This window comes from Scyliorhinus canicula, chromosome 15 (assembly GCF_902713615.1).
Source record: "Scyliorhinus canicula chromosome 15, sScyCan1.1, whole genome shotgun sequence".
NCBI lineage: Eukaryota > Metazoa > Chordata > Chondrichthyes > Carcharhiniformes > Scyliorhinidae > Scyliorhinus > Scyliorhinus canicula.
In genome coordinates, this window is record NC_052160.1 from 14,122,734 (window position 1) to 14,150,605 (window position 27,872).

Consider the following 27,872-nt stretch of genomic DNA (forward strand, 5'->3'; position numbering starts at 1 on the left):
GTCACAAGTAGGCTTCAATGAAGTTAATGTGAAATGCCCCTCGTCGCCACATTCCGGCACCAGTTCGGGGAGGTCGGTACAGGAATTGAACCTGCGCTGCTGGCCTTGTTCTGCATTGCAAGCCAGCTGTTTAGCCCACTGTGCTAAACCAGCCCCAGTTTAACTCCACTGGTGAAGTTTATAAGGGCTCTGAACATTGATCTGTGAGATTTATCCTGCATTTTAATAAATATTGTTTCCACCTCTCTTCCCACCCTCTCAAATATTATGTCTTATAGCAAAGTTGCACTATATTTTTTACTCGAAGATTTACTCTCCACCTTCTCAGAGTTCCCATTTGGTGTGCAATCTTCCTCATCTTCCTTAATCCTTCTCTGCTCTCCACTCATCAAGCGTGTAGAGCAAGAGTTTCTTCATAAAAAAACATTTCCTGCTTCCTTGTTTTAAAATGTTTGGCAAGAACGATTTTTAATTGTGAAAATCCTGGCAAATATCGGTGCTTTAGATAAATAAGAGAGGAGGCTTAGTGTGCCCGAACAGGCGCTGGAATGTAGTGACTAGGGGCTTTTCATGGTAACTTCATTGCAGTATTAATGTAAGCCTACTTGTGACAATAAAGATTATTATTATATCAATCATAGTAATCGGGCAAATGTTACATGTCCGCATTACTTATACGAGATCAGCCTAATGGAACCGCGGACACCCTGGGTTTGATTTTGTGCGTCGGTTCCCTGGAGATGCTAATGGCCGTTAAATCTCATGAGAGGGCCAAAACAGGATTTGCACCAGCGAGACCTGCTGAGATCTCCCCCATTGGTGACATAATCAGGTTTGATTTGGATGCACTTACATCAATTTTAATATAATTAAAAGCCATAGCGTCTGGCCCGTGGAATGCTACATGCGGGCGAATCACTACCGGTTATCCTTTTTTAAAATAAATTTGGAGTACTCAATTATTGCTTTCCACTTAAGGGGCGATTTAGCGTGGCCAATCCACCTACCCTGCACATTTTTGGGTTGTGGGGGCGATATCCACGCAAACACAGGGAGAATGTGCAAACAAAATCCATACAGTGACCCAGAGCCGGGATCAAACCTGGGACCTCGGCGTCGTGAGGCAGCAGTGCTAACCACTGCGCCACCGTGCCGCCCCGACTACTGGCTACCTTAAATAATCTATTTTTAAAAAACTATTACCCTAGTTATGCCGTCTGTCTTCTTTTTAAAGTTTAAAATAACCCACTGGTGATACAAGTGATGGTCTCCATTTCTTCAGCTCAAGAGGTCATATCTGGCATCAATGTCCCATTTTGAAATAGTGAAAGTTTTGTGTTCCCAGAACACCAAAACCGATCTTCCCTGCCACATTCTGAAAGTAAACACTGCCCAGTATTGACGGAACAGATTCAAATGTGAATCCTGATGGATGGAGTTGGGACCGGGGGGGGGGGGGGGGGGGGGGGTTGTTCTCACAAGATTCCACCCATCTTCTCCTGTAACTTTGGTGAACAGTTGGTGGAAACACTGGAGAAATTTTGGGGGGAAACACTTCGCCATTTCTCTGTTGACCATTTGACAGAGTTTAAAAAAAAATTTAGAGTACCCAATTATTTTTTCCAATTTAGGGGCAATTTAGAATGGCCAATCCACCTACCCTGCACATCTTTGGGTTGTGGGGGTTAAACCCACGCAGACACGGGGAGAATGTGCAAACTCCACACGGACAGTGACCCAGGGCCGGGATTCGAACCCGGGTCCTCAGCACCGTAGGCAGCAATGCTGACCACTGTGCCACCGTGCTGCCCCATTTGACAGAGTTAGAGTAAATAACTGACGAAACTCAGCAAGGAAACTCCTACCATCGATCTTCAAGTACAAAGAACTTTGAGGTCTGTGGAATAAGTTACATTGGGAATCATTTATAAATAAAATATAAGCACTGCAGTTGAGCTTTGTTATTATCCTTTTTGTTGTAATACGGTAATAAATGCAATTTTAGTAGGTGCAGTGCATGTTTCAGTGCTATGTCAGTCCTTGTCTTCCATTTCGTAGATTTTGCTTCTGGTATTTGCATAGCCGTCATGGTTTATTGGGAAATGACCAGGCTGGGGATAAAATATTGCCGTCACCAGTGGTTCTGCAACAACCCGTTGAGACTGCAAAAGCGGAAATTGTATCAGAAAAATCGAGTGACACATATGCGAGGTGAGAGTGGCCTGAGGACAAAAAGAGTCTCAACACTTTTTGTGACAATGCACAAAAATAAACTACCTTTTTATGATCTGTGGTGAAACGCTGCAGTTGAAGCAAATGCTTCCAGGCTACTTCACCTGGATGGAATTATTAGACTTCAAGTGGGATTGCCCCTTTGGCTACATTCGATTACCATCTGGACTAATACATTTGTATAAAAACCACCAAAGTAACCCTCAGTCTTACAGCATTCAATACAGTTAGTGCAAGTCATACAGGATGAAGTCTATACCAGCATTAGGACATGATTTTGCTGCATTATGTACATGCAAAGAGAAGCAAAGGAATGTAGTAGTGTTTCACAATTTTCCATTTTAATTCACCATTCTCAAGGTCAACATAGGGATGCGTATCACATGCTAACCTTGCCATCAACGCCCACGTCCCACGAACAAGTAAATAAAAAACTCTTGAAAATGAGTGACCCCAGATGTCAGTGAAAACAAAAGTGAGAAAGCAGCATCATAACATTCAGCATATTAAAGCTCATGTATTTATAGATCAACATAATACACCATGTAAACATGAAAATCTGTTTTTAAAAGTATTTTGTAAAAATGCTTTTATTTCATGAAGTCATGCAGGTTTCAGTCCAGCTCTCCACACTTCCTTATGGCAGAAGACTCAGTGAAGCCTCTCTCTCTCTCTCCAGCATGCCCCCCCCCCCCCCCCCCCCCCCCAACCACACACCTCTTCCCAAACTCCTCTCCTCCAGCTCACTTATTCAGCACCTCCTCTTCCCAACCCCACTGGGAGATTCTCTGTAATAGGTGAACAAGAAAAGTCAAGAACTGTCTTCAAGCACGCTCCCACGAAGCAATGACTATATTCCCATTGCGCGTCAATCATATACCGAACTGGAAACTCACTGGGCGGCTGGGTATCAGTATATTGCACTCAGTCAATCTGTACAGTTGCTTTATCAGCATGCTTGAATGTAACAACACTCACTCAACAGCCTGGGCTTTCCACACACTTCACAGTCACACTGAACTGCCTCACAGGCCCCTTCGTGGTCAGGCCATCACTGAAAACTGGCTGCAATGCAATTCAGTGCAACCAGCAGAGACTTGGGCCGTGCTGCTCTCTCCTCCTCTTCCTCGGCTCTGAACCCTGTGAACACTCCAGTTCAATGTTACATTGTGGGCCACAGAACCTGGTTACGATCACTCAGAAGTTTAAAAACTGCTGCTGTACTCAGTTGTAGGAGAGAGTGCCTCTTGGTCACACTTAGATTTACGTGGAACCTAACTACAAGCTGAAAATGTAAGCTATCCTTCTCGAGGATTGCCCCTAGTTTGGAGAAATTTTCAAGGGGTTGCAGGAATTTCTGATCCCAGAAATCTCCACAGAGCCAGTTGGTGTCCAACTGTGAGCTGTCGGGGCCAATGCTGGCCTCCGGTTCAAAAGCAGGTTATGTGGATTTGGGGTGGGCAGAGAACTGGGCTGGGCTCTGATGCTCTCTACTTAATGTCACGGTGCACCCCAGCAGCATTAGTTGAGATGAACATACAAGAACTTAAGAAATAGAAGGAGTAGGCCACCAGGCCCTTCAAGCCTGCCCTGCCATTCAACACGATCATGGCTGATCTATGCTGGCCTCAACTCCTTTACTGTCCCATTTCCCCTTAACCCTCTATTCCTCGATCTATCTCCAATTTAAATACTTCCAATGGTCCAGCCTCCGGGGCAGCGAGTTCCAGAGAAGAAATTTCTGCACATCTGTTTTACATGACCGGCCCTTTATCTTGTAGCTATGTCATCTTGTTTGCGACTCTCCCACGAGTGAAAACATCTCCCCATCTACTCTATCAAGCCCCCTCAGCACCGTATATATTTGAATAAGGCCAGCCCTTATTCTTCTAAGCTCCAAGGAATACAGGTGCAGACTAGTCTCTCTTGGTAGGACAACCTTCTCATCCCAGGAATGAGCCTGATGAATCTTCTTTGGATTGCCTCCAAGGTTCCTTTTTTAGGTAAGGGGACCAAAACTGTATGCAGTATTCCAGGTGAAGCCTCACCAATACCCTGTATAATTGTAACAAAACCTCCCTATTTTTAAACTTCAACCCATTTGCAATGAAGACCAAAATACCATTTACCTTTTTAATTACCTGTTGAGCCTGCCTGCTAGCATTTTGTGATTCATGCACTGGAACACCTACAATCTCTCCATTTAGATAAGCAGCCTTTGATGTCTCCTACCAAAGTGCATGACCTCACACTTCCCCAAATTAAACTCCATTTGCCAGATTTTCACCCAGTCATCCAATCTATCTATATCCCGTTGTCTCATCACAACATACCTTTGCACCTATTTTTATATTATCGGCAAATTTGGAAACCTTACATTCTGTTCCATCCATGTCATTAATGTAAATAATGAACAATTGTGGGCCAAGTACTGATCCCTGCAGTACTCGACTAGTTACATCTTTCACTCTGAAAAAGACCCATTTTCCAATTCTCTGCTTTCTATGTGGCAGCCATTTTTAAAATACATGCTAACACACTTCCTCCAATTGCATGAAGTCTTTTGAGTGTTCCTCTCTCCCACCCCCATCCATCTTCTGCACCCCATAGACGCACACTCAGATGCTCTCTTCCTCCCCGCATACTGCGGAGACTCCATCTCCACCCGCACAGATTCCACCTCCAATGGTCTCTCCATCACCCCTGCGCAGACTCCATCTTCAACGCTCCCCCCCCCCCCCCCACACAGACTCCATCTCCAACGCTCTCTCCTGCACCCCCCTCACAGACTCCATCTCCAATGCTCTCTCCATCCTCCCCCCCCCCCCCCCCCCCATTCACATGTGGCTGGTTTGACACTTTCTTCACAAAGACATTTAAAAAATACAGACATGGAAGAAAATTGATAACAATTTCAACACCTGAACACAAAGGAGGAAGTGATGCGTTCAGACTCTGTGTCAGCCAAGCAGGGAGATTCGGGGAAGACCCTTTGCAGGTGTTGCTATGGCAAGGCTATTTTCAGGTTAACCATCAAGATGGCTGGTGAGGATGAATTTCCAGTTGGAAGAAACAAGGCTTCTGGTGAGTTAAAAACCAAGGTATTGCCAGTGGGTGCCTTGCTGCTGAAAGTCCATTGGGTTATTGGGTTGTGAAGGGACTTTGTTTGAAAGAACACTGGAAGATTCACTATGGTGGGTCAGGGAGAAGAGATCTTGTTAAAGCCGGGAGGAGCTGGAGGACTTTAAACACAAGACTACATTACTGCTGAGAGTGTGGTGTAATGTAGAAAGTGGCATGGGGTTTTTAGTTGTGTCAAGTTTGTAGGGAATACCTTTGCCGTAGTTAAGTGTATCAGTTGTCGACTAAGTAACGTTCAGTCGATGTTGGGCGGAATTCAATTAGAAGTTAATTTGTGGCGGGTTTTTCAGGGAGTTTTCCGCTGGCTCGTTCCCCACCGCTATCCAATGACACTTTTCTGGGCCCTGGGGAGTTTCTCACCGGCTTAACCCTCACTTCAGATTTTCTCAGCACTGGGGAGCTGAACGCAGAGATCTGGCCGCCATTTTGAAATGGTGCCCCGATCTCTACGTGAGCCCCCCACCCATGGGAAATGGCACTGCCTCACACATCTCCTCTTCATCCCACCCACCCACCAAACCCCCTTCCATGATCCCCAACTTCCCAGAGGCCCCTCCTTACCTGGCCTGCACACCCTCACCATTCAAACCCCTCCTCCACTCACCCAGCATGGGTATGGCCCCCTAGGGCCCTGACCCTTGGCAACAAGGAAAGAACATTCCATTCGTAGAAATTGCACACCAAAATTCTAATGTTGACTTAAGAAGAAACATAGATTATTCCTTGTCTATTATGGAAGAATTTATAGCTTTGAAAAATTCCTCCTGCAGTTGTTTAAAAAATCTTTAATTTGTGGTTTGCAACTTAAGATAAACAAATAATTTAACTGTCTCTTCTTTGAAGTTGCATATCTGCAGTTAACGGGTTTGGCAGCTGGTGCTAGACGGCTGTTCCTTCCTGTGGGATCTGGGATACATCGTCTTGTCGTAGTCGTTTAACGCTGTAACACCAGGTTCTATCCACCCCATCCCCAACAGTGTAGCATGGTTTCCAGTTGGGGAAGGGGAATCGACCAGCAACAATCCAGGCATCTTCTGGAAGTTCCGATAACAGCTTGACTTCTAGTAAAGAAAGCTGCACAAAACAAAGTGTGTTTTAACGCCTTTCATTGACCAATCCATTGTGGGATCAAAGAACTTATTATATTTCTTGCATCTATTGCACATGCCAAACAATTCAGAGGGAGAACGGGTGTGCTGGGAATTACAGTGACCGTTCCACTCCCTGAATTGTGTCACTGATCGCGTCTCTCCTCCAACTACTCAATTTAGAAAATTAACCAGATAGTGATGGAAGGGAATATTCAAAACTTTTATCTCATGGAAGACCGTTTTAGGAACACAAACATTTCAGCAGCAAATTATGAATCTGCAATTAATCCAATCTTCTTGTGACTAACTGCTGTAGGTAGCACTACAAGTTTAATTTTACTTTTACTGAGCCTTGCTGCGCAGCCCTTTCACAAGTGAGAAGCATAGAAGATGAGTTAGTTCATGAAGTATGAACCAGGGGATGGCAAACATTGGTTTTGAAAACCTGCAGATTGTAGGAGTAAGGGAGGACTGAAGGAGAATAGTTCTACTATTCTGAGGTCCTGGGGAAGAGCTACAGCAGAACACAGTGTGGAATGGATCTTATTTCAATATAATGGAGGTGCAAAGCTCTCTGTACCCCTCCATGAGTTGATTTTTCAGGATGCACACTGTATATTATGGTCCAGCTGATATTCACACTTCAAGACAAAGGTTGCAGGCATTCCATGGCAGGTGATGGTCCAGGTCACACATTCCATCTCGGCGGATGGTGCAGGGCACTCACAGGGAAGAGGATTAACAAATGCACAGCCAGGGCCTTCCACACAGGAGATTCTGGAGTGTCCAATTCACCTGCCTCCCTGTGACCGACACCTCCAGCCCCGCACACCACAGAGGGTGACACCCATCCTGCCCGAAAGCAGGACTGGACCCTAAAGGTCCTGATGCCCGCCAAGGTCACCAAAGGTAGCAGGGCGTGGAAGGCAGCAGGCTGCCTCATCTCTAGCTCTGGATTCTGGGAATACACCGAGACGTATCGGGAGGGTAAGGAAGATAAAGAAAAGATAGTCATAGAGTGGGTACGGGTGAACTTAGCCACGATTAGAGATAAGTCGAGAGTGTTAGAACCATCAATTGTAATAAACGGCATGAGATTGATCGATATTTATTGTCACAAATTGATCACCCATAAGTGCCTGCCTACTCTTGTGTAATTGCGGCAGGCTCTGGCAGCCCCCACAGAACCTCGTTGTCCTTCCATCTGCCCAGAGAGGATGGAAGCTCAATGGTTCTCCCCCTTCCCAGTGATGACACTGTAATTACGAAATTATTCTGGAACTGCCCCCCCCATCCCCCACCCCGAGTAACAATCAGGCTGCACGTTAACTCCACAGCAATCAACAGCACTGCCACTTCGACTGACTCCATCACCCTCTCAGTCCAAACACTGAAAGGAGACAAACAGAATTGCGGGTAATGAGGAGTCCTGACAATGCCCAGAGCCAGAGCTCTTTCAGAATTCGATTACATCCCTGAGAGCCTGGCCTCCACGACCAGTGGCAGCAAGGGAGCACACGTGGCTAGCACTGTGGCTTCACAGCGCCAGGGTCTTAGGTTCGATTCCCCGCTGGGTCACTGTCTGTGCGGAGTCTGCACGTTCTCCCCGTGACTGCGTGGGTTTCCTCCGGGTGCTCCGGTTTCCTACCACAATCCAGAGACATGCAGGTTAGGTGGATTGGCCATGATAAATTGCCCTTAGTGTCAAATAAGGATAGGAGGGGTTATTCAGATAGGGTGGAAATGAGGGCTTAAATGTGTCGGTGCAGACTCGATGGGCTCCTTCTGCACCTTATGTTCTGTGTTCTATGACACTCACACAGCTCGGGCCGAGGCTGCACCTTGCAGTTTGAGGGTGGGGTTCATTTTGACCGCACCAGTCTTCCCCGCTGAGTGAGGGTCCCTTTCTCTTCATTGAGCTGCTCACTTACCCCGTGTCAGAGTCCCCCTCTCTGCACGTGCAGCCTGGCTTCTCACAGGACCCCACCCAGGCACCTCACAGTTGCCTGTGCTGACCCCGTGATGCCACTCTAGAAGGATAATCACTCGGAGGAAAGATCGCTTAAATCACAGCGAGGGGGGGTCCCACAAAATGCTAACTATACACCAGATCCCTTAGGGACCTACAACCAACAACAATGAAGGCCCGCTAAGGTCTATGTGAATACACTCCACCCCACCTGCCGGGACTCAACCCTGCCCACCTCCCCCAGTAATCATTTAGCTATTTAGCTACTTCCCCCACATACTCGCCAGTGCCCCTTGTCCATTAGACACCCTGGAGGGGAATTGCAACATGAGCGCTCACCTCCGATATCCCCTTCAGAGGTGAGGCCGCCAGTTTTTCGGTGAGGGTGGAATTGCCGATGACTATTCCGCCAACAAGATGTTAATGCATTTAAATGAGGTTCCTGACCTTCCTGGATGGGAACCTCGCCACATCATGGGCGAGAGGTGTGGAAAATCACGAAATGGGACCTTGCCGGCGAGAATCGAGTTTCCTGGCTCTCGCGGGATTTTGCGTTCCTGTTGCCATTTACACTGACAGTTAACGTGGGCTCAAAATTCCACCCTCTGTTTCAAAGGCCAGTCTTGGGACTCCAAGGAAGTGTTTTTCTGCTGTTGATTCCCAGGGGAATAGATGCAGCCTGCATTTACTGTCAATCCTACGGTGTTTATTATGATTTGGTAACCTGCGTAACGTTCAATAAAGTTGGCTTAATGGTCTATATAGCATCTGAAGAAGCAAGACACGGTGTTATGTGCTGCATGTGACATACTCCAGTAAGCCTGAGGGCAGTGATGAGGGTTCTCTGTTTAAACCTTGGGTCTCACTATGTTTACCTGGATATTGGACAAGTAACTTCACGAGCTGGATCATACCAAAATAAATATCCAGTGTAGAAACCCCCAAAATATGACACAAGTGTACTTGGAAAGTGGAAGGAACCGGGGCTAGTGATCGTAGAAATACAGAGAACACATTAATAAGCTTGGTACATGAATGTACTGAGAGAGATATGTTTGTGTGTGTGCATGCACGTGAATGAGAGACAGTGCGAAAAGGATCACTTATTACTTACCACACTAGGAGCCAGGAAAACTGTGACATTGGAACAGTCTGACAAATCAACCTAAATAACGATTAAAAAAAAGATGCAAATCATCAATATTTCACCAGTCTGTTGAGCTTCACATTTGTTTCACCCCTAATTTACACAGACATGCTGCTAGTATTTAAAATCATTGTATAACAGCATGGGCAACAATTCTGAAGATGTGTCTTTAGTCTGTGTTTTGGCCCTTATTTTACCATCTCGCTCTTCCCCTCTCCCCAAGCCTTTGCCAGTGTTGCTCGGACCCGCATGTTTGTGACACTGGTCTCAGGCTCGAGGGCCCCTGCTCCTCCTTCTTCGGCAGCCCCGTGAGGCTTCCTGGGCCATTTTACCACGTTGAAGGTGATATTAAAACAAATGTAATTTGTTGGTGTAACCCGTCTTGCTCCTCACAATGCACTCCCCCTTTCACTGCTCTTCTGAGATTGACAGCTTGCTGTGCAGGAATTGTGAATGTGAATCTACGCCGGACTGCACTGACACTTAAATAAATCGTGCAACTGAGCTGATCCTTGCCTTACTCATAATGGGTCAACTTTGATAAAATTCTAGACAATAACTTTCAATCAACAATTTTCACTCAATCTATAGGCTTCATGTAGTTTCAGACCAGAAATGTTGTCAATGGCAAGTTTCAACATTACATCAACCTTTTTATTACTTCCTTTCGTATGGGACAATCAGATCAACTCACCAATTGTTAGTCTTTTATAAAGAAGGCGCACCCTTGTCAATGAAATCTGTAATTTCTCGAACAAATGCGCGGAGGTCAGAAAACTGAATAGGGGCTGACCAGGTATCGGGATATTTGGATCACCAAGGAAGAAAATGGAGGTTAGTTCCTGGTTGATACCAATCACGGTGATGCTTGTCTATATTTTATTGGAATTTTATTGCCAAGGGACAAATTTGCATTTAAATGTGATTTTAAATAGGTGTAATTTTTCAAAAAGTATATATTTAAGACTCAGAAAGTTTGTGCAGAACACCAATTAATATCAAACGATGGAGCCCCCCCCCCCCCCCCCCCCCCCCACCTCCCTTTGCACATTCAAAATTAAGGTGTTTGTACCTTCCACAAATCTTGTTTCATGTAAGACACCTGGTCTTGGCAACCTGCTCTCCAGGCGTAGAACTTTGACAGCCTGACCAGCCATGGATTCAGTTCATAGCCAATCGCTGGACGGAAACCGCGCTTACTGGCTTCTAATACCTGTGGATAACACAAATCCTGTGACATAACAGCGGGTAGTCACATCAGGAAAATAAAATGACAACTTACGTAGGCTGTGAGACACAGAAATAGGCCATTTAGTCCAACCAGTCTGTACCACTGTTTACACTTCACCCTCCCAAACCTTTAACTCCCTATATCAGTGCCACGAGGAAGCAGTGAATTGGTTTGTCCTCTCAGTGAGGAAGGGGATAGAGTAATGCATCTGAGCGGGGCCTGTCTCCCAAGCATCTCATGATATATTACATCTCTAATATGCCACTTCAAGCATGGTAGGGCTTTCAACATCTTGAAGCGGACCAGTTTACAAGGTTATGGGGAAAGAACTGGGGCGTGGGACTAAGCTAAAGTTGACACAGGCACAGTGGCCTCTTTTCTGTGCTGTAAAATTTTATCCTACGATTCTATAACATTCAAGTCACTTTTTAAACTCAAAGGTTTTTATTAGCCAGGAGTATTGCAGTGTTGTGATAGAGATCATTACTGACGATCGTACACTACCAACTACAAAGTTATTCTATTTCTGGCCTCAGTAACGCTCCCTGATTAAAAATAGACAGGTGACCGGTTACTAGACGTGCTCAAGAATGGTGCACTCTCCACTTTTCCTTCAAGGCTTCAGCCTAGTAAGCATCACAATGTATCACATGGTTGTTAACAGTACAGGAGGAGGCCATTTGGCCCATTGTGTCTGAACCGGCTCTCCGAATGGGCAACTTGTCTCCTGCCTAACCCCACCCCACCTCCTCTGCCCGCAACCTTGCACATTCTCCTTGGCCAGATAACAGTCTAATTCCCTTTCGAATACTTCGATTGAACCTGCATCCACCACACTTGGGCAGTGCTTTACAGACCTTAACCGTGGTGCCTCTTCTCAATCTGGCTCAACACCCTATCTACATGTAAGGAGGGCAGAGTAGAAGGAAATCAGTCCAGACCACTCTCATGAGCCCGTGGTGTGTGTGTTTGTGTTTGTTTGGGGGGGGGGGGGGGGGGGGGGGGGGGGGAGAGAGAGAGAGAGAGAGAGTGGCTTTTTCAGAGCAGAATTGCCAGAAGCAAGTTGTGGGCAGTCGACAGAATGGGGATGGTATGCGGAAATCCAAAGAGAGAATAGAAAAAAACACTCAATTTAAAAAAAAATTAAACAGACTAGGCGGTTATATAGCTTCCACAAACTAGAACAATCATTCAGGTTTAAAAAAAATAGCCTTAATAATGTTCGTGTTAAGCATGCACTGAAATAGTTCTGTCGACAGAATCTGTATTGGATCCAGCGGATTTTAGCCCAAATGTTTACATACAATTCTGCCGTCACCTGACCCCAAGTCCACCACCTTGCCAGAGCGGCCTTCCAGTAAGGTCATCACATTCTGCACCTGTTTGCGGCTTGCTGGTATGTACGGGACCTGGCAAAAGACAATCGCAATAAAAACAGAAAACGCTATTAAAAACTCAGCAATCATCTGTGGAGAGAGAAACATATTTAACGTTTCAAGCTCGTGCGACTCCTCCTCAAACATGATCACAACTCTTTATTGTGCTAGTCCGCTTGGCTTTCCCCGGAATTGAAAAACACACAATCCACAGAGTTCGTCTACGTCAGCTAATTGTGAAGACCAGACGACAAATTTTCTGATTGTTAAAATATTAAAATATCACCAGTGTAAGGAGTTCAGCACTCTGAGCCCCCACCTGTTCAGCTCACGGTGATTCCTGATCACACTGTACAGGTTCTATGATTCTATGAAAGGAACTGAGGAGTGCAGGTGTTTGGGACACTCATAGAATCCCTACTCTGCAGAATGAGGCCATTCGGCCCATCAAATCTACACCAACCCTCTGAAAGAGCACCCTACCTAGGCCCACATCCCCACCCAGGCCCACATCCCCACCCTATCCCCTTAACCACACCTAATATTTTGGCACTTGACATGAGTATAGCTTCAAGCCGATGATGCTAGTTGCTGGTTTACCAGAGAATTTTACTGCACATTTAATTTTGTATGGCCACCTGAAGTAAAGCTGTCTGATCTGCATGGTACTTTGTAGAAAGTTACACTCCTCCTACCTGTAACCTCAGAGGGACCCTCCTGAAACCAGGCATCAGTATTCCTGCCCATACTATATATGCAGTTAATCCTGTGCACCCAGCGATCTGCAGTAAACCCCAGCCACCAACAGACTGATTCCTGAGCTCAGCGGCTCCTTCACTGTCATCCTGGTCCATTCCTAAACAAATCAGACAAAATGCGCTGTAAGAGTACAGTTGTGTGTATGTGCAGACACCAGCTTCAAACAGAAAATCAACGATCGAGCATCAGGGATCTCACTAAACTGCATCAAGGGGCAGGGTTATGTAGCCATCTGCGATGGTCACTTCCAGAATACAAAATGGACGATCGCAATGACTGTAGGGAAATATGGACAATGTCAGGAAAGCAAGCAGGCATAGAGCCTGTATGCGTATTGAGAAGACAACTCCCAGACAAGACTGAAACTGTAGGTCAATTAACATATTGATGGCCCATCTCCGGGAACAAAGGAATGACGTTCAAGTAACCGATACTATTGCAGACACCCCGGCGCCAGAAAGACACAAAGCAAGGCCAAGGGCCACCTAGGACATGCCCAGCCATCAGGGCACCCACCCCTTTATTGGTCAAGATCAATACCAGTGATCAAGATACGGCCCAATTAATCGGGGCCAAGTTCAAGGCCCGCCCAAAAGCGGCGAAGCCCCTTTGGGTACAAGAAGCCCCCGAGAGAGAATCGCTCTCTTGGACTCGGCTCTCTCGAAGTGGAGAGACCCGTCCACCAGCTGTACCAGAAGCAGTAAGTCCAAGGTCAACGCTCGCCATCAGACGGACGACCTTAGATGTTCTCCTGTTACCTCTTCGTACCCAACAGCCTCAGATCCGAACAACGGCCATTGTTCCTCTGACTGAGTGGGCACCCGAAGTTAAGTATAGGCGTTAGCGTTAGAGATAGTTTAGTTTGTGGTATTTTGTGCATGAGTAGATATTACTGTGTGTGTAAATAAATAGTATTGACTTTGAACTAACTAACTGGTGCATTGGTTCTTTGATCAGTACTCGGGTTTGAACCTTGTAGCGGTATCGAAAGATACCTGGCGATTCTAGAACAAACATAAATGAAATGAAAAAAATTAAATGAAAATCGCTTATCGTCACAAGTAGGCTTCAATGAAGTTTCTGTGAAAAGCCCCTAGTTGCCACATTCCGGCGCCTGTTCAGGGAGGCTGGTACGGGAATTGAACCTGCGCTGCTGCCTGCCTTGGTCTGCTTTAAAAGCAGCTATTTAGCCCAGTGTGCTAAACCAGCCCCTGGTTAGGATTAAGGAAGGTGACCATATTGACCACTGTATTTAGAACCAGATAAATATAACAACAGTTAGAATCAAAGCAACTCACAGAGCAGTGTGGCTATTCGGCCCATCCATGCCTGTACTGGCTCTTTGAAAATGCAAGCATGCTTAGTTCCCCACCTCTTCTCCTGCAGACTAACTTCAATATTCCACCAACATTTAAGGATGTGGTTAACAATGTGATATGACGAGGTAATGGTGACTGAGGGATAGATATTGCCCAGATAACTCTCCTGCTCTTCTTTAAAATGGTGCCATGGGATCTTTTACATCCAGGACCTCACTTTAACATCTCATCTGGAAGACAGCACCTCCAAGAGTGCAGTGCTCCCTCAGTACTGCGCCAGAGTGCCAACCTTGAATTTTGCACTCAAGCCCTGGAGTGGGGCTTGAACCCACAATCGTGTGATTTTGAGGTGAGGCTCTGTAAGGTTCTTTGTCATGACAGCTACAGAGGGAGGGAAACTCCTAACCACATGCATAAGGACAACTAAATTTTCCTCCTGTTGCTGCCCATTTTCCTCTCTCCACATTGATCTCATGCCATGCTTCAATGGTGTTCGGTTGGTCACCCAACCCAGTACAGGCCAAAGATTTTGCTGGTCTGATCCAATTCGTTTGCCCTTTGAATCTCAGAGGATGTTATAACTTGACACGAAGATCCCAGAATGGGGGGGATGGGACAATTGGGCGCGGCCGTTTGGATGCAGCCGTTTGGGCGCCATGGGACAATTGGGCGCAGCCAATTTGGCGCGGCCGTTTGGGCGCAGACGACAGAAATTCTTGTATTCATAAAACTATTGTATTTGTTGTTGAAACATTCAATTTACTATTTTGAACTGTCAGTTGTGTCAATTTCAGCGGCCGGCTCACTTTGATCCGGAGAGGGAAGCTGCTCTCACTGAAGCAATCAGCCGGCCGCTGAAATTGACACTGCCCACTGCTCTCTCCCTCCAATCCAACTTTTAAGTTTTAATGTTTCTGATTGGAGGGAGAGAGCAGCGGGCAGTGTCAATTTCAGCGGCCGGCTGATTGTTTCAGTGAGAGAGCAGCTTCCCTCTCCGGCCGCTGAAATTGACACTGTTTTAATTGGATCCACGATGGGGGTTTTAAATTTATTTAAAAATCTATGCTAGCGCTTCCCATTGTGAGTCTACGGGGGTCTGACCTCTCCCCCCGCCCCCCATAGACTCACAATGGGAAGCGCTAGCATAGATTTTTAAATAAATTTAAAACCCCCATCATGGATATCCGCGGCTCGGATACAACGCGGGTGGCTGTCTTGGACCCCAACACCCGCGTTATAAAGGGGGACTACTGTAATGCCTCAGCATTGCCCTGAGCACATCAAGAATGAAATAGGTAGACCACTAGCTTCCTCAGCCCAACACTTTCACTTTACCATGTCCAGCATTCACTTAAACCGTTTGCAAGCAAATTTAGAAATACATTTGATTTTCATACATTAGAATACATGCTAACTTGTAACTATTAAATAGCAAGGTATCAAAGATAGCGTTTACAATTCTTGATGATCCAGTCAAAACCAGCAAGCCCTTAAATACATATCATGTATGAGTAAGAACACTGGTTTTTAAACAAAATGTAACAAAGTTTGTGCGACTACTAAATTTGATGAACACACCTCCCTCATGTTGACGCCAAAACGGCCGCGCCCAAATGGCTGCGCCAAAACGTACCTAACCCCAGAATGGGACCCTAGCTCAAAAGACGGTGGGCTGGATTCTCGATTATTGAGACTATGTCCCCACGCCGGCATCAAAACGGTGGAGTTTTACTCCTGAAATTCCTCCAAAAAACTGAACCAAATTCCCATCCCTGCAGGGGGGTAGCAGGGACCCGGAGTGAATCTCGCAGCTTTAGCTTCACACTCAGAGCGGTGAGCCTGTGGAATTCATTACCACAGGAAGTAGTTGATGCTAAAACTTTGAATATATTCAAGAGGCGGCTGGATATAGCACTTGGGGAAAATGGGATCAAAGGCTATGGGGAGAAAGCAGGATTGAGTTGGATGATCAGCCATGATCGTGATGAATGGTGGAGCAGGCTTGAAGGGCCAAAAGGCCTCCTTCTGCTCCTATCTTCTTTGTATCTATGACACGGGTCCCCAGCACTTCTGGGTCAGAGCCGCGCGTGTGCACAGTAGTGGCCGCGCGTGCTCCATGGCTGTCTCGGACCGCAGAGCCAGACCGAAGAAAGAGACCCCCCGATTGGCCGCGCGCCTGACACTCAAATCCCGCACATTAAATCCCCGGCCGCCTATCGTGTTCTTCCCGACCGGCAATAGGTTAGTTCACGCCGTCGGGAAATTGGCCAGTCGGGAGCGGAGGATTGGTGAGCGGTCCTCTGGCAATGACCCTCCACCCCCGGCGCTGTGGCGTGCTCCCTGCTGATGCCGATTTTCAGTGCCCGGAGAATCGACGAACCGGTGCCATACCCGATAACGGCGTCAAACTGGATTCTCCGCCCCAGCGCCGGCCGCGATTTCGGCCGCGATTTCGGCAGAGGGGTGCGGAGAATCCAGCCCAGTATCTGTCAATGTTTTTTAATCAAATGTAGAGGAATAGAGTCACAGGACCGCTAATTAGTTTTAACATTAAAAAAAAACATTTATTAAATTGATTATAATGCAATGCTCCTATACTTAGCTTAACAAATACACACAGGTTTTAAGGTTAACACGGATGACACAGTATATTTGAAGCTACAACGGTCTCATTAGCACAGAGACATTTAAAAAAAATATACAGATTGGCTGTGGTCACTCTGAACCCAAGTTAGTCTGTGGGTTTCTTCTCAGAAATCCTTCCCCTCCAGATGATTGTCACGTGTTTTCAAGCTCCACTTCTAACAGAACATTTTAAAACCTTCTTGCACAGTAAGATTTTCCATTAGCAGTTGCATTGCAACACCCACTCCACCTTTTCCAAAGTACTCTTTTGAACAGAGCTTCCGCTCCACTTTGACCGGTGAATCCACTCCATGTTTTATACACACACCATTCCGATACCCAGCCACCGCAATTATTTCAATCAATGTCTCACAAACTGTAATATGATATCACAAACCTTAGAACCACTTCAGATGTATTTCTGACTTCTCACTAGCCAGCCCCTTTCCAGTTTTGTGACTTGAAATGAACAGTACTGTTCTGCTCCCAGTTCCTCTTTGCTCCTTTAACTTTAGACTCCCTGGAAAATCCTCTTCATTTCTCTGGTTTCCTTAAGTAGCTGTCCTTTAAATTTCTGGCACTGGCTTTCCTAACCATTACTACATTGTATGGCTTTTCTTCTAGCAAAGCTGAGATTTGTTCCCTCTCCAGCTGCCTGTCTCCAACTGCTGTGGCTCCCACCTAAACTTAAAGAACAAAGGGACTTTCTTCCCTTACAATGTTCTCTCGTTGCCAAGCAATTCTATCACAGTTAACTAACTCCCACGCACACAAATACCTTTGATCAGCAAGAATCTAACTTCCAGGCACAGAAACAATAAATTGAGTTCACCTAAAACTTCTTATTATTTCTAATGCTTACCAATAAAAATCCCTTAAAACTAACTTTGTTTTCCTAACAATATAAATATATCCGATACAGACACAAGTCTTTCTTTTTTCTTTAAAATGTTCAACAAGATGAGAATACATAATTTAAATCTATACATGTCAGGTGTAACACCAAAGTATTGAAAATTAGCATTTACTGCTGGCCATAGTAAAATCACCATAGTCCCAGATAACCATAGGCTGCTTTCCGCTGAGGAGGAGAGCTGACTGGTGGTGATTTAACCTGAGGATCAGCACTCCTCAGGCGAGCGGCAAGGTTGAGATGGCGGGGCCTTCATGAATAACCTCAGCCGGTACGGGAATTGAACCCGCACTGATGGCCTTACTCTGCATCACGAACTAGCTGTCCCGCCAACTGAGCTAAACTGGCCATAAACACTATGTGGCACACAATCCCTTTGTAGTAAAACCAAGGACCTACATAAGGTGAACATGCAAAACGAAAATTAAATGCACAACTGTTTGAATCAGAGATTACCTGCAGGATGACCAATTCTTATCAGACACAGGGATGGTATTGAATTGTAATGTGTATGTTTGTGTGTTGGTGAACATGGGAAGATGGGCGGGGGATTAATATAACTAGACTTACAATTTAGCTTGTGCAGTCACCACGTTATCATCTTTTGCTCTGCCAGCTGACTCAGAATTTCAGTCCCGCTCAATCACTCAAGTGAGACACCAAGGCGCAGGCTCCCACAGGTTCTCCTAGATATTTGGGACAAAAGGCATTGCTTCAGGGTCAAACAGTCAAAGTACAGCACAATCCCTTAAAATACAGGACAGTTGGTCGCCCTGGACCCTGGAGTACCCCGGAGGTAGAATTTTTAAAACTTCTTTGCTGAGATGTGGGCGCCACTGGCAAGGCCAGCAGTTGCTGCCCATCCCTAATCACACCTTGAACTGCTGAGTGGCTTACTAGGCCATTTACTAGGGGCTGTTGAGAGTCAACCACATTGCTGTGGGTCTGGAATTACATGTCGGTCAGTCTAGGGTAAGGACGGCAATAGCATAGCGGTATTGTCACTGGGCTAGTAATCCAGAGACCAAGGGCACTGCTCTGGGGATCTGGGTTTAAATCCCAGATGTTGAAATTGGAATTCAATAAAAATCTGGAATTAAAACTCTTAATGATGACCGTGAAACCATTGTCGTGAAAAAGACCCACTTGCCTCACTAATTTCTCTCGAGAGCAAATGTGCTGTGCTTACCCCGTCTGGTCTACATAACTCCAGACCCACAGCACTGTAGTATACTCTGAGACACCCTCAGAGATGGCCTGGCAGGGGCAATCTGTTGAAGGCAATTGGGGATGGGCAACAACTGTGGGCCCTGTCAGCAACACCAACACCCCATGATGAAATATTCAGTAGTTAGCATCACAGCGCCAGGGACACCGAGCTCGGGTGACTGTCTGCGTGGGGTTTGCACGTTCTCCCCGTGTCTGCGTGGGTTTCCTCCGGGTGCTCTGCTTTCCTCCCTCAGTCCAAAGATGCGCAGCTTAGGTGGATTGACCGTTCTAAATTGTCCCTTAATGCCCAAAAAGGTTGAGTGGGGTTACAGGAATAAGGTGGGGGCGCGGGCCTGGGTAGGCTGCAGACTCGATGGGCCGAATGGCCTCCTTCTGCACTTTGGGGATTCTATGAAAGCAGTTGGGCTCTTTTACAATCAAAATCGATGATGGTCGCCATGACCGAGACTCGTTTTCAATTTACACATTTATTTTTAATGAACTGAATTTAAATTCCACCAGCTGTCCTCCCCCCCCCCCCCCCCGCTACGGTCTCTCCCCCCACCAATACTGCAGCATCCACATGAGTTTCTGGTTTTCGGATGTGAGCGAATGAACATTAAAGATTGCCAATGGGTGGGAGGCGGGGGGCACTTTAGGGTCAACGATGAGCCACGGTCATTTTATTTGGTCCTAGCTTCATATTTCCAGAATTTTCCACGTGGACCAGATAGGATGGGATTATGGGGATGGGGCAGAGGAGTGGGCCTGAGAAGGATGGGGTTACAGGGATGGGGCGGGGGAGTGGGCCTGGGTAGGATGGGTTACGGGGATGGGGCGGGGGTGTGGGCCTGGGTTGGGTTACGGGATGGGGCGGGGCAGTGGGTCTGGGTTTGGTTACAGGATGGGGCGGGGCAGTGGGCCTGGGTGGGATGGGGTTACGGGGATGGGGCAGGGGAGTGGGCCTGGGTAGGATGGGACGGGGGAGTGGGCCTGGGTAGGATGGGACGGGGCAGTGGGCCTGGGTAAGGTGGGGTTACGGGGATGGGGCGGGGGAGTGGGTCTGGGTGGGGTTACGGGGATGGGGCGGGGGAGTGGATCTGTGTGGGGTTACGGGGATGGGGAGCGGGTAGGGCTGCTCTTTCAGAGGGCTAGTGCAAATTCAATGGGCCGAATGGCCTCCCTGTGCACTGTGAGGATTCTGTGATGCTGAATTGAAACTCACAACATTGGCTGGATTTGGGTTTCCGGGGGGAAGGGTGGGGGGTGAAACGAGGAAGGTTCTGGAAGGAGGAACCAGAAGGTTCCGGGCAGCTCCAGCTGTCCCCCCTCAATCCGGGCCCCCCGCACCGGAAACGCCCAATCACCGCGGCGGACCGGAAGCGCTCCACCGTCAACCCCTTCCGCCGGCTCTTCAGTTCCGCTCGCCCCTTCTGGTCAGAGAGGCTGCCGGCGGAGCGCTGTGCCGGGAGCTCGGGGGGTAATCTCACCTCCTGGGCTGCCGGCACCGGCCTCTCGGACGGCGCCCCCTCCCCGAGATCTGGGGAGACATGTTCGATTAATCCGAATTAAAATAAACAGCGAAGGGAAGTGGCGGCCTGTTGCCAACCCTCCCGGCCTGGGCGGGAGGTTCCCGGATTACGGTTCATTCCAGCCGCTGGAAGCTGAGGAATTGGGCACAGACCAAGTGGGCGAATTCTTCAAACTGAACTCGCTCTGCACATCGAGGTTTACCTGCTTTTTACGACATGCCACCGATTTCTGGAATGAAAATTATTTGCATTTGTACAGCACCCTCCCAACCTCAGGCTGTCCCAGCTTTACAGTCAGTGAGATATTTCTGAAGTGTAGTCACTGTTATAATGTAGGAAGTGCAGCCACTGGTTTCACTGCAGTGCAATCCCTCAAACTGATAATGACCAAATGATTCATTCCAGTGGTGTTTATTGAATACAGTATATATATATATATATATGTATATATAGAATTCAAACAGCATAAGCAGCAAGCAATAGACAGAGCTAAGCAATTCCACAACCAACACATTAGATCTAAGCTCTGTCGTTTCTGCAGTCCTGCCACATTCAGCCGTGATGGTGGACAATTAAACAACTCACTGGAGGAGGAGGCTCCACAAATATCCCTATCCTCAATGATGGAGAAGCCCCACACATCAGTGCAAACGGCGAGGCTGAGGCATTCGCACCAATCTTCAGCCAGAAGTGCAGAGTGGATGATCCATCTCGGTCTCCTCCAGAGGTCCCCAGCTTCACAGATGTCAGTCTTCAGCCAATGCGATTCACTCCATGTGATATCAAGAAACGGCTGAAAGCACTGGATACTGCAAACACTAAGGGCCCTGACAGTATCCCGGGATTGTACTGAAGACTTGTGCTCCCATGAGGTCAGGAGCTGAGTGACCCTGGCAGAACCCAAATTGAGCATCTCTGTGAGGAGGTTATTGCGGAGGAAGTGCCGCTTGATAGCACTGTGGATGACTCCTTCCATCACTTTGCTGATGATGGAGAGGAGTCTGATAGGATGGTAATTGGCTGGGTTGGATTTGTCCTGTACTTTGTGTACAGAACGCACCTGGGCAATTTGCCACTTGGCAGGTAGTTGCCAGTGTTGTAGCTGTACTGGAACAGCTCGCTCAATTTGGGTTCCCCCAGCTCCTGACATTACAGCCTTGGTTCAAATATGGACAAAAGAGCCGAATGCCAGAGGTGAGGTGAGAGTGACTGCCCTTGACATCAAGGCAGCATTTGACTGAGTATAACATCAAGGAGCCAAAGCTAAACTGGAGTCAATGGGAATCAGGTGGAAAATTCTCTGCTGGTTGGAGTCATACCTGGTACAAAGGAAGATTGTTATGGTGATTGGAAATCAATCACCTCAGCTCCAGGACATCACTACAGGAGTTCCTCAGGGTAGTATCCTAGGCCCAGCAGGTCATTGCTTCATCAATGACCTGCCTTCCATCATAAGGTCAGAGGTAGGGATGTTTGCAGATCACTGCACAATGTTGAGCACAATTTGCAACTCCTCAGAGAATGAAGCAGTCCATGTCCAAATGCAGCAAGACCAGGACAATATCCAGGCTTGGGCTGACAGGTGGCAAGTTACATTTGCACCACACAAGTGCCAGGCAATGACTATCTCCTACAAAAAAGGATCAAACCATTGTCCCTTGACAATCAGTGACATCATCGCTGAATCCCCCACAACCAATATCCTTGGGTTACCATTGATCAGAAACTGAACTGGACTAACCATATTAATACTGTGGCTACCAGGGCAGGTCAAAGGCTAGGAATCCTACGGCGAGTAACTCACCTCCTGACCCCCCCGCCCCAAAGCCTGTCCACTATCTACAAGGCACAAACCAGGAGAATAATGGAATACTCTCCACTTGCCTGGATGGGTGCAGCTCCCAACAATACTCAAGAAGCTTGACGCCATCCAGGACAAAGCAGCCCGCTTGATTGCTCCCTCTTCCACAAACATTCAAACCCTTCAACACCGACGAACAGTGGCAGCCGTGTGTACCACCTACAAGATGTACTGCAGTAACTCACCAAGGTTCCTTAGACCGCACCTTCCACACCCACAACCACTACCGTCTAGAAGGAGAAGAGCAGCAGATACCGGTGAACGCTACAACTTGGCGGTTCCCCTCCAAGTCACTCACACCCTGACTTGGAAATATATCACCGTTCCTTCACTCACTGGGTCAAAATCCTGGAACTCGCTCCCTAACAGCACTGTGGGTGTACCTACACCTCACGGCCATTCAAGAGGGCAGCTCACCGCCATCTGAAGGGCAATGCAGAATGATCAATACCCCAATCCCCCCCCCCCCCCCCCCCCCATCCTGCAAACAGTCGCCTACTTACGTGTTGTAAATAATTTTGCCAGGTGTGCAGAGCTGCCGCTGTTGAACTGGTGCACAATACCCTACCGGTTATTCTATTTTATTTTTTATTGTATTTTTTTTTACTATATACTACTTTCTTCTCTTTGGTATGTTTGAGTGTGCCCTTCTCTTCTATATATGTGTATATATATTTATATATATATGTTTCTTATCCTGTGTACATAACGGTAATTATACCTTGTTCAAAAACCCATTAAAAAAACATTTATAAAAATAAATGCTGACCACCCAGCGATGCCCAATCCCGTAAATGAATAAAAATAAAATAGTTAAATCGCAAAACTCAAACTCAGAAGACGCTAATTTCTGAAAGTGGTCAATCATTCCCCCCGTCAGATTAGCAAGTCTCATAGAACGATGCTTGTGATAAACCAAAATTCCGCAATAGTAACTCCGGATTAGCCGAACTTGTCTAACTTGTCATATTACCGCATCGATTGATCAGAGTGGAATTAGACTGCGCAAAAGTGCGCAAACATGGAGCACTGGGCAAGCCACCATTCAACATTGCGATCTCCCTGTGAAAGGCCATGCATAACCTGCGACTCTGGCTAAACCTGTGAGAAAGTTCATTAGTGTTGTTGATCAGAAAATAATCATAGAATTTACAGTGCAGTAGGAGGCCATTCGGCCCAACGGGTCTGCACCTCCCCAGTCAAACAGCACCTTACTTAAGCCCACGCCTCCACCCTATTACCATAACTCAGTAACCCCACCTAACTTTTTGGACACTAAGGGCAATTTAGCCTGGCCAATCCACCCAACCTGCACATCTTTGGACTATGGGAGGAAACCGGAGCACCCGGAGGAAACCCACGCAGACACAGGGAGAAGGTGCAAGCTCTACACAGACAGTCACCCAAGGCCGGAATCGAACCCAGGTCCCTGAAGCTGCGAGGGAGCAGCGCTAACCACTGTGCCACCGTGCTGTCCTCAAAAGGTGACATCGATGCAGCAAGTGGAAAACTGTGACCCGAAGTGAAAAGTGCGCATTGCAAAGGAATGGGAGATTCTGCCATGAAGCTTATCCACCAACACGAAACACAAGGCAACCATCTTGGAACAGTTCGACAAGCAGGAATTCTCTCTAATGAGGAGGATGTGAACGGCTTGCCTACCTCGGCATTGAAGACGCTCTGCGAACATGATTCAAGGAATCCTGAGCAGAGAACATTCCCATCTCCAGTTCACGCCTGCTGGAAAGGTGAATTGCTCTGGCAAAGGAGCTGGGCCACGTGGACTTCACCTGCAGCGACGGATGGGCAGTGAGGAAATGGCGGTTACGGCAGCTTTTACAAATGATTGGCTCCAAAATACCAACAGCACTGCCCCTCACTTTAAGTGTCTTTAATTAGTTTACACCACAAAGCATTTATAACATGGTTAGAAGGCACTGTTTTGCTGTCTTTTGCCAGACCCCTTTGATGGTAAAAGTGAAACATGTAATGTGGAAAGTGGAGTAAAGAAGATGTCATTGCCTTGGTCTGTGCTAACATGGCTTACAAAAAAAAATCAAGGCTGACCGCGCGGTGATGTGAGCAAGTGCTGCGCTGTTAGATATTACTGTCTCCCGGATGTGATGTTAGATTGAGGCCCCATCTAACTGCCTGGGTGGATGTAAAAGATTCCATGGTAGTATTTCTGAAAACAGCAGGGAGTTATCTCGGTGTCCTGGCCAATATTTATCCCTCAAGATAGTCAGGAAACGGTTAACATTGATGCGCAGAAAGAATTAGTTAACTAAAACCCTAATTCACGATTGGTTTGGAGAATGTTAGCAAGTGGACCTTGCCACTAGTTAACTGCAATTGTGCATCGCCATCAGTTCCTGGCCACAATGGAAGGAACATTAACATTGAAACAATGCGATGAGCTAGGCGTCCTTCTCTGTGAGGGGAGTCCTATTACCTTGTGTTGTGTAAACAGCAGGGGAGGAGATAAAGAATTGTCTTTAACCTTTCAGTTTTGCATGGTTCAGGAAGACCAGGATAATAAGGTCTGAAAGACCAAGTGGCCCAGCAGGCTGTATTCTGAATCCACGCCCGAGCCAGTGACTGCGTAACTGGAAGGACAACATTGAAGCATTGGGCACTGAGGTTAGGTAAAGGAGGACAGGAAGTGGCCCTCTCCGGATCCAGACCTTCAGTCAACACCAGAACCAGCCGGGGGCCAGCCAAATCATAAAGGGTTTTATGGTTTCAATAAACAACAGGTTTAAGGTTGAGCCTTACAAGTTTGGCGCTGGTATTTTGTTCTTGTAATCACGGGGTCCAAGAATCGCGAAGGGGGAAGGCAATCAAATCCCTTACAGTCTTCAACATCATAAAACAAAAGATTTTCTAGTCATTCCCACCTTGCTGTGTGTGGGAGCTTGCTGTGTTTCCTGCATTACAGCAGCAACTACAATCAGCTGTAAAATACTTAGAGGTGTCCGATAGTCTGCAGAAGTGCTGTATGCAAGTCTCTCTTACGCCTGTGTAAACTGCGTACTGTCTATGAAAATGTGATGGAGAGATACTGAGCTCCCCATCAAGATACAAATCTTGTACGAACTACACATCATAACGCAATTTATAGGAGAGTTTCACAAACCGTGACATAATTTTGTTCCGGATTCAGATTGCAAAGATGCTTTCTGGCAATTTTAATCATTGAGTGCGATTCAACGGAAACATTTCTCAGTGTGATTTTGTGCCACCGTGCTGTCCTCAAAAGGTGACATCGATGCAGCAAGTGGAAAACTGTGACCCGAAGTAAAAAGTGCGCATTGCAAAGGAATGGGAGATTCTGCCATGATGGGCAGGGTGTTTGTGGATGACCGAGTTAGCGAGATCGCTTAGTGCCGTAAAGGAGCCCTGAGAGTTTCTCACCAGTACTGCCTGCCTCGCCGTTTGATTTGCCAGACCTGCGACTCAGCGCCTCTCAGCTGACAAGGGGGAGCTGCTTTTAAATGCTCCCTTACCATTCACTCCCAGCCAACACACAAGCATGGCAGTGGACATTGGTGATGCCAACCTTGCCAGACTTCTCGACATCGATGCGAGAAGGGGTAACCTCCCCCCCCCCCCTCCCCGAGGGGTCGGAGGACTAGCAGCAGGGTCACCAATACCGCTAGGGAGGCAGTGGCTGTCAGTATGGGCAGCATGACCAGGACTGTCAGAATGAATTGCAAGAGTACGTTACCACCTCTCACCTGGCATCAGATCCACCTGCAACCCCTCAAATTCCAACACCCCCCCACCACCCAAAAAATCTCTGGCTGACCGCTCGCACCATCCCCACATCCGATCTGATCTTTGTGCTTGCTCCTCAGAACCCACTAACACCCAACAGCACAACCCCTTCATGTCCAGGTGCGGTGCCCACACAGACCAACTGCTGAAGACCTCCCTGACCCATCAAGCTTCTGGCTCACAACGCTCTCTCTGTCACCGCAGAAAAAGATAGCCCATCATAAGCGGGAAAGGGCCAGGCTGGGGGGACGGAGTACCAGAGATTTGAAATGTCCCCCCCCCCCCCAATGAGGAATAGGCCTGGGAAATTATGGGGTTGTCCGAGGAGAGAGCAGTAACCGACAGCGAGGTTGACCTGTGCCGCAGAGGTGAAGGTCCACTCCATCTTCACCCAGATCACCTGTCTCAAGTAAGTTGTTCATGTCAGAAAAAATGATACTGCCCTCTCACTGGCCACATGTCCATTGTCTGCGAGATCTCCATCTGATGGGGCCAGCCCATCCGGCGTCATTCACCCCCCATCGCCGTTACCGAAGAGACCACCTCGGGGAGCTCTGAGGAGACCGCCATCGAGGTGTCATAACCTCCACCTTCCACCAGGACCGTGAAACACACCTCGGCGGGCGACATTAGTGGACAGGTTTCTGCGGCACAATCTGTTGGGCACTACACATTTGCTAATGCACATTAGTGGAGGCAGGAACATCCAAGGGAATCAGCAGCCAGAGGTCTGCTGGCTGCCAGGATAAGCTGGGTCCCAGTCAGCTGCCGAGCCTCGAGACAAAGTTACCCCAGAGCTGACGCAGATGATAGGCCAGAGCTGTGACATTCAGGAGGGGGGTATCAGCGAAAATCCAGTGAGTGCATAGCTGATTGGAGGTGTCCCAAAGGTTATGGATGCATGAAATGATGCCGACAAAGCATGGCACTGAGGCCGACAATGCTGGGGTGCTGTGGTGAATGTAATATAGATGTATATATGTTAATTCACACTGTCTTTGTAAGCGCAGTAGCACTATCCTACCACTAAGGGGGGTAGCGCTGGCAGCACTCAGGAACTTGTACTGTGCTCCACCCTTGGCTCCGCCCATGACTCCTCCCCCTAGTGCAGCTGTATACATACCCGTGTCCAGAGTCAGCCTGAGTTCACTACGAGTTCATCGACAGGTAACAGGCTGGCTCTGAAGTAAGTCGATTAAAGCCTAGATTCACATCGGAAACACGTGTCTGGTGAATTGATGGTTCCATCAGGTGCCAACAATAGTGGGAAGCCTGGTGTATGATGTGTTGGAACCAACAATTCTACGTACACATGCTTGTAGGATTAGAATAGCGGTTTTAATATACTCACAACAGAGCCAGCCTATTAGCCATTGAACTTTCGGTGAACTGGCCGGCTGACCATGTGGCACTGATCTTTATACAGCAGCTTCCGGGGGGAGGAGTCCTCGGCAGAGCCAAGGGAGAAGCCCCGTCCAACTCGAGCATTCCCAGAGCTACTCCCCCTTGAGGACAGGTAGTGCAACTGCACTTACAATATAGACACATGTATATACAGATTATAATCCGGTGTGAATCACATTCACCACATGATGCCCGTGCCTTAAGTGATGGTGCCCAAGGCATAGCTCACTCTGTGACGACCATGGCTGAGGGCCAGTCACTGATGGACATGTCCCAAACACATTGC

General features: G+C 47.4%; 1 protein-coding gene across 3 annotated transcripts; it reads right to left on the minus strand.

Annotated features, from left to right (window-relative positions):
- Positions 1 to 6,138: 6,138 nt before the first annotated feature.
- Positions 6,139 to 20,765, minus strand: antkmt (adenine nucleotide translocase lysine methyltransferase). Of its 3 annotated transcripts, none has more exons than XM_038820410.1 (7): positions 20,747 to 20,765; positions 18,374 to 18,489; positions 12,883 to 13,043; positions 12,116 to 12,220; positions 10,653 to 10,793; positions 9,548 to 9,598; positions 6,139 to 6,447 (listed from the first exon to the last, which is right to left on the minus strand). In XM_038820410.1, the coding sequence occupies exons 3-7, from the start codon at positions 13,039 to 13,041 to the stop codon at positions 6,253 to 6,255; spliced, it is 651 nt and encodes a 216-aa protein (XP_038676338.1). In that variant the 5' UTR covers positions 13,042 to 13,043; positions 18,374 to 18,489; positions 20,747 to 20,765; the 3' UTR covers positions 6,139 to 6,252. The 3 variants fall into 3 exon arrangements, with proteins under 3 accessions (XP_038676338.1, XP_038676336.1, XP_038676337.1); XM_038820408.1 differs by lacking the exon at positions 20,747 to 20,765 and adding an exon at positions 20,238 to 20,392; XM_038820409.1 differs by lacking the exon at positions 20,747 to 20,765 and adding an exon at positions 18,993 to 19,504.
- Positions 20,766 to 27,872: the final 7,107 nt, after the last annotated feature.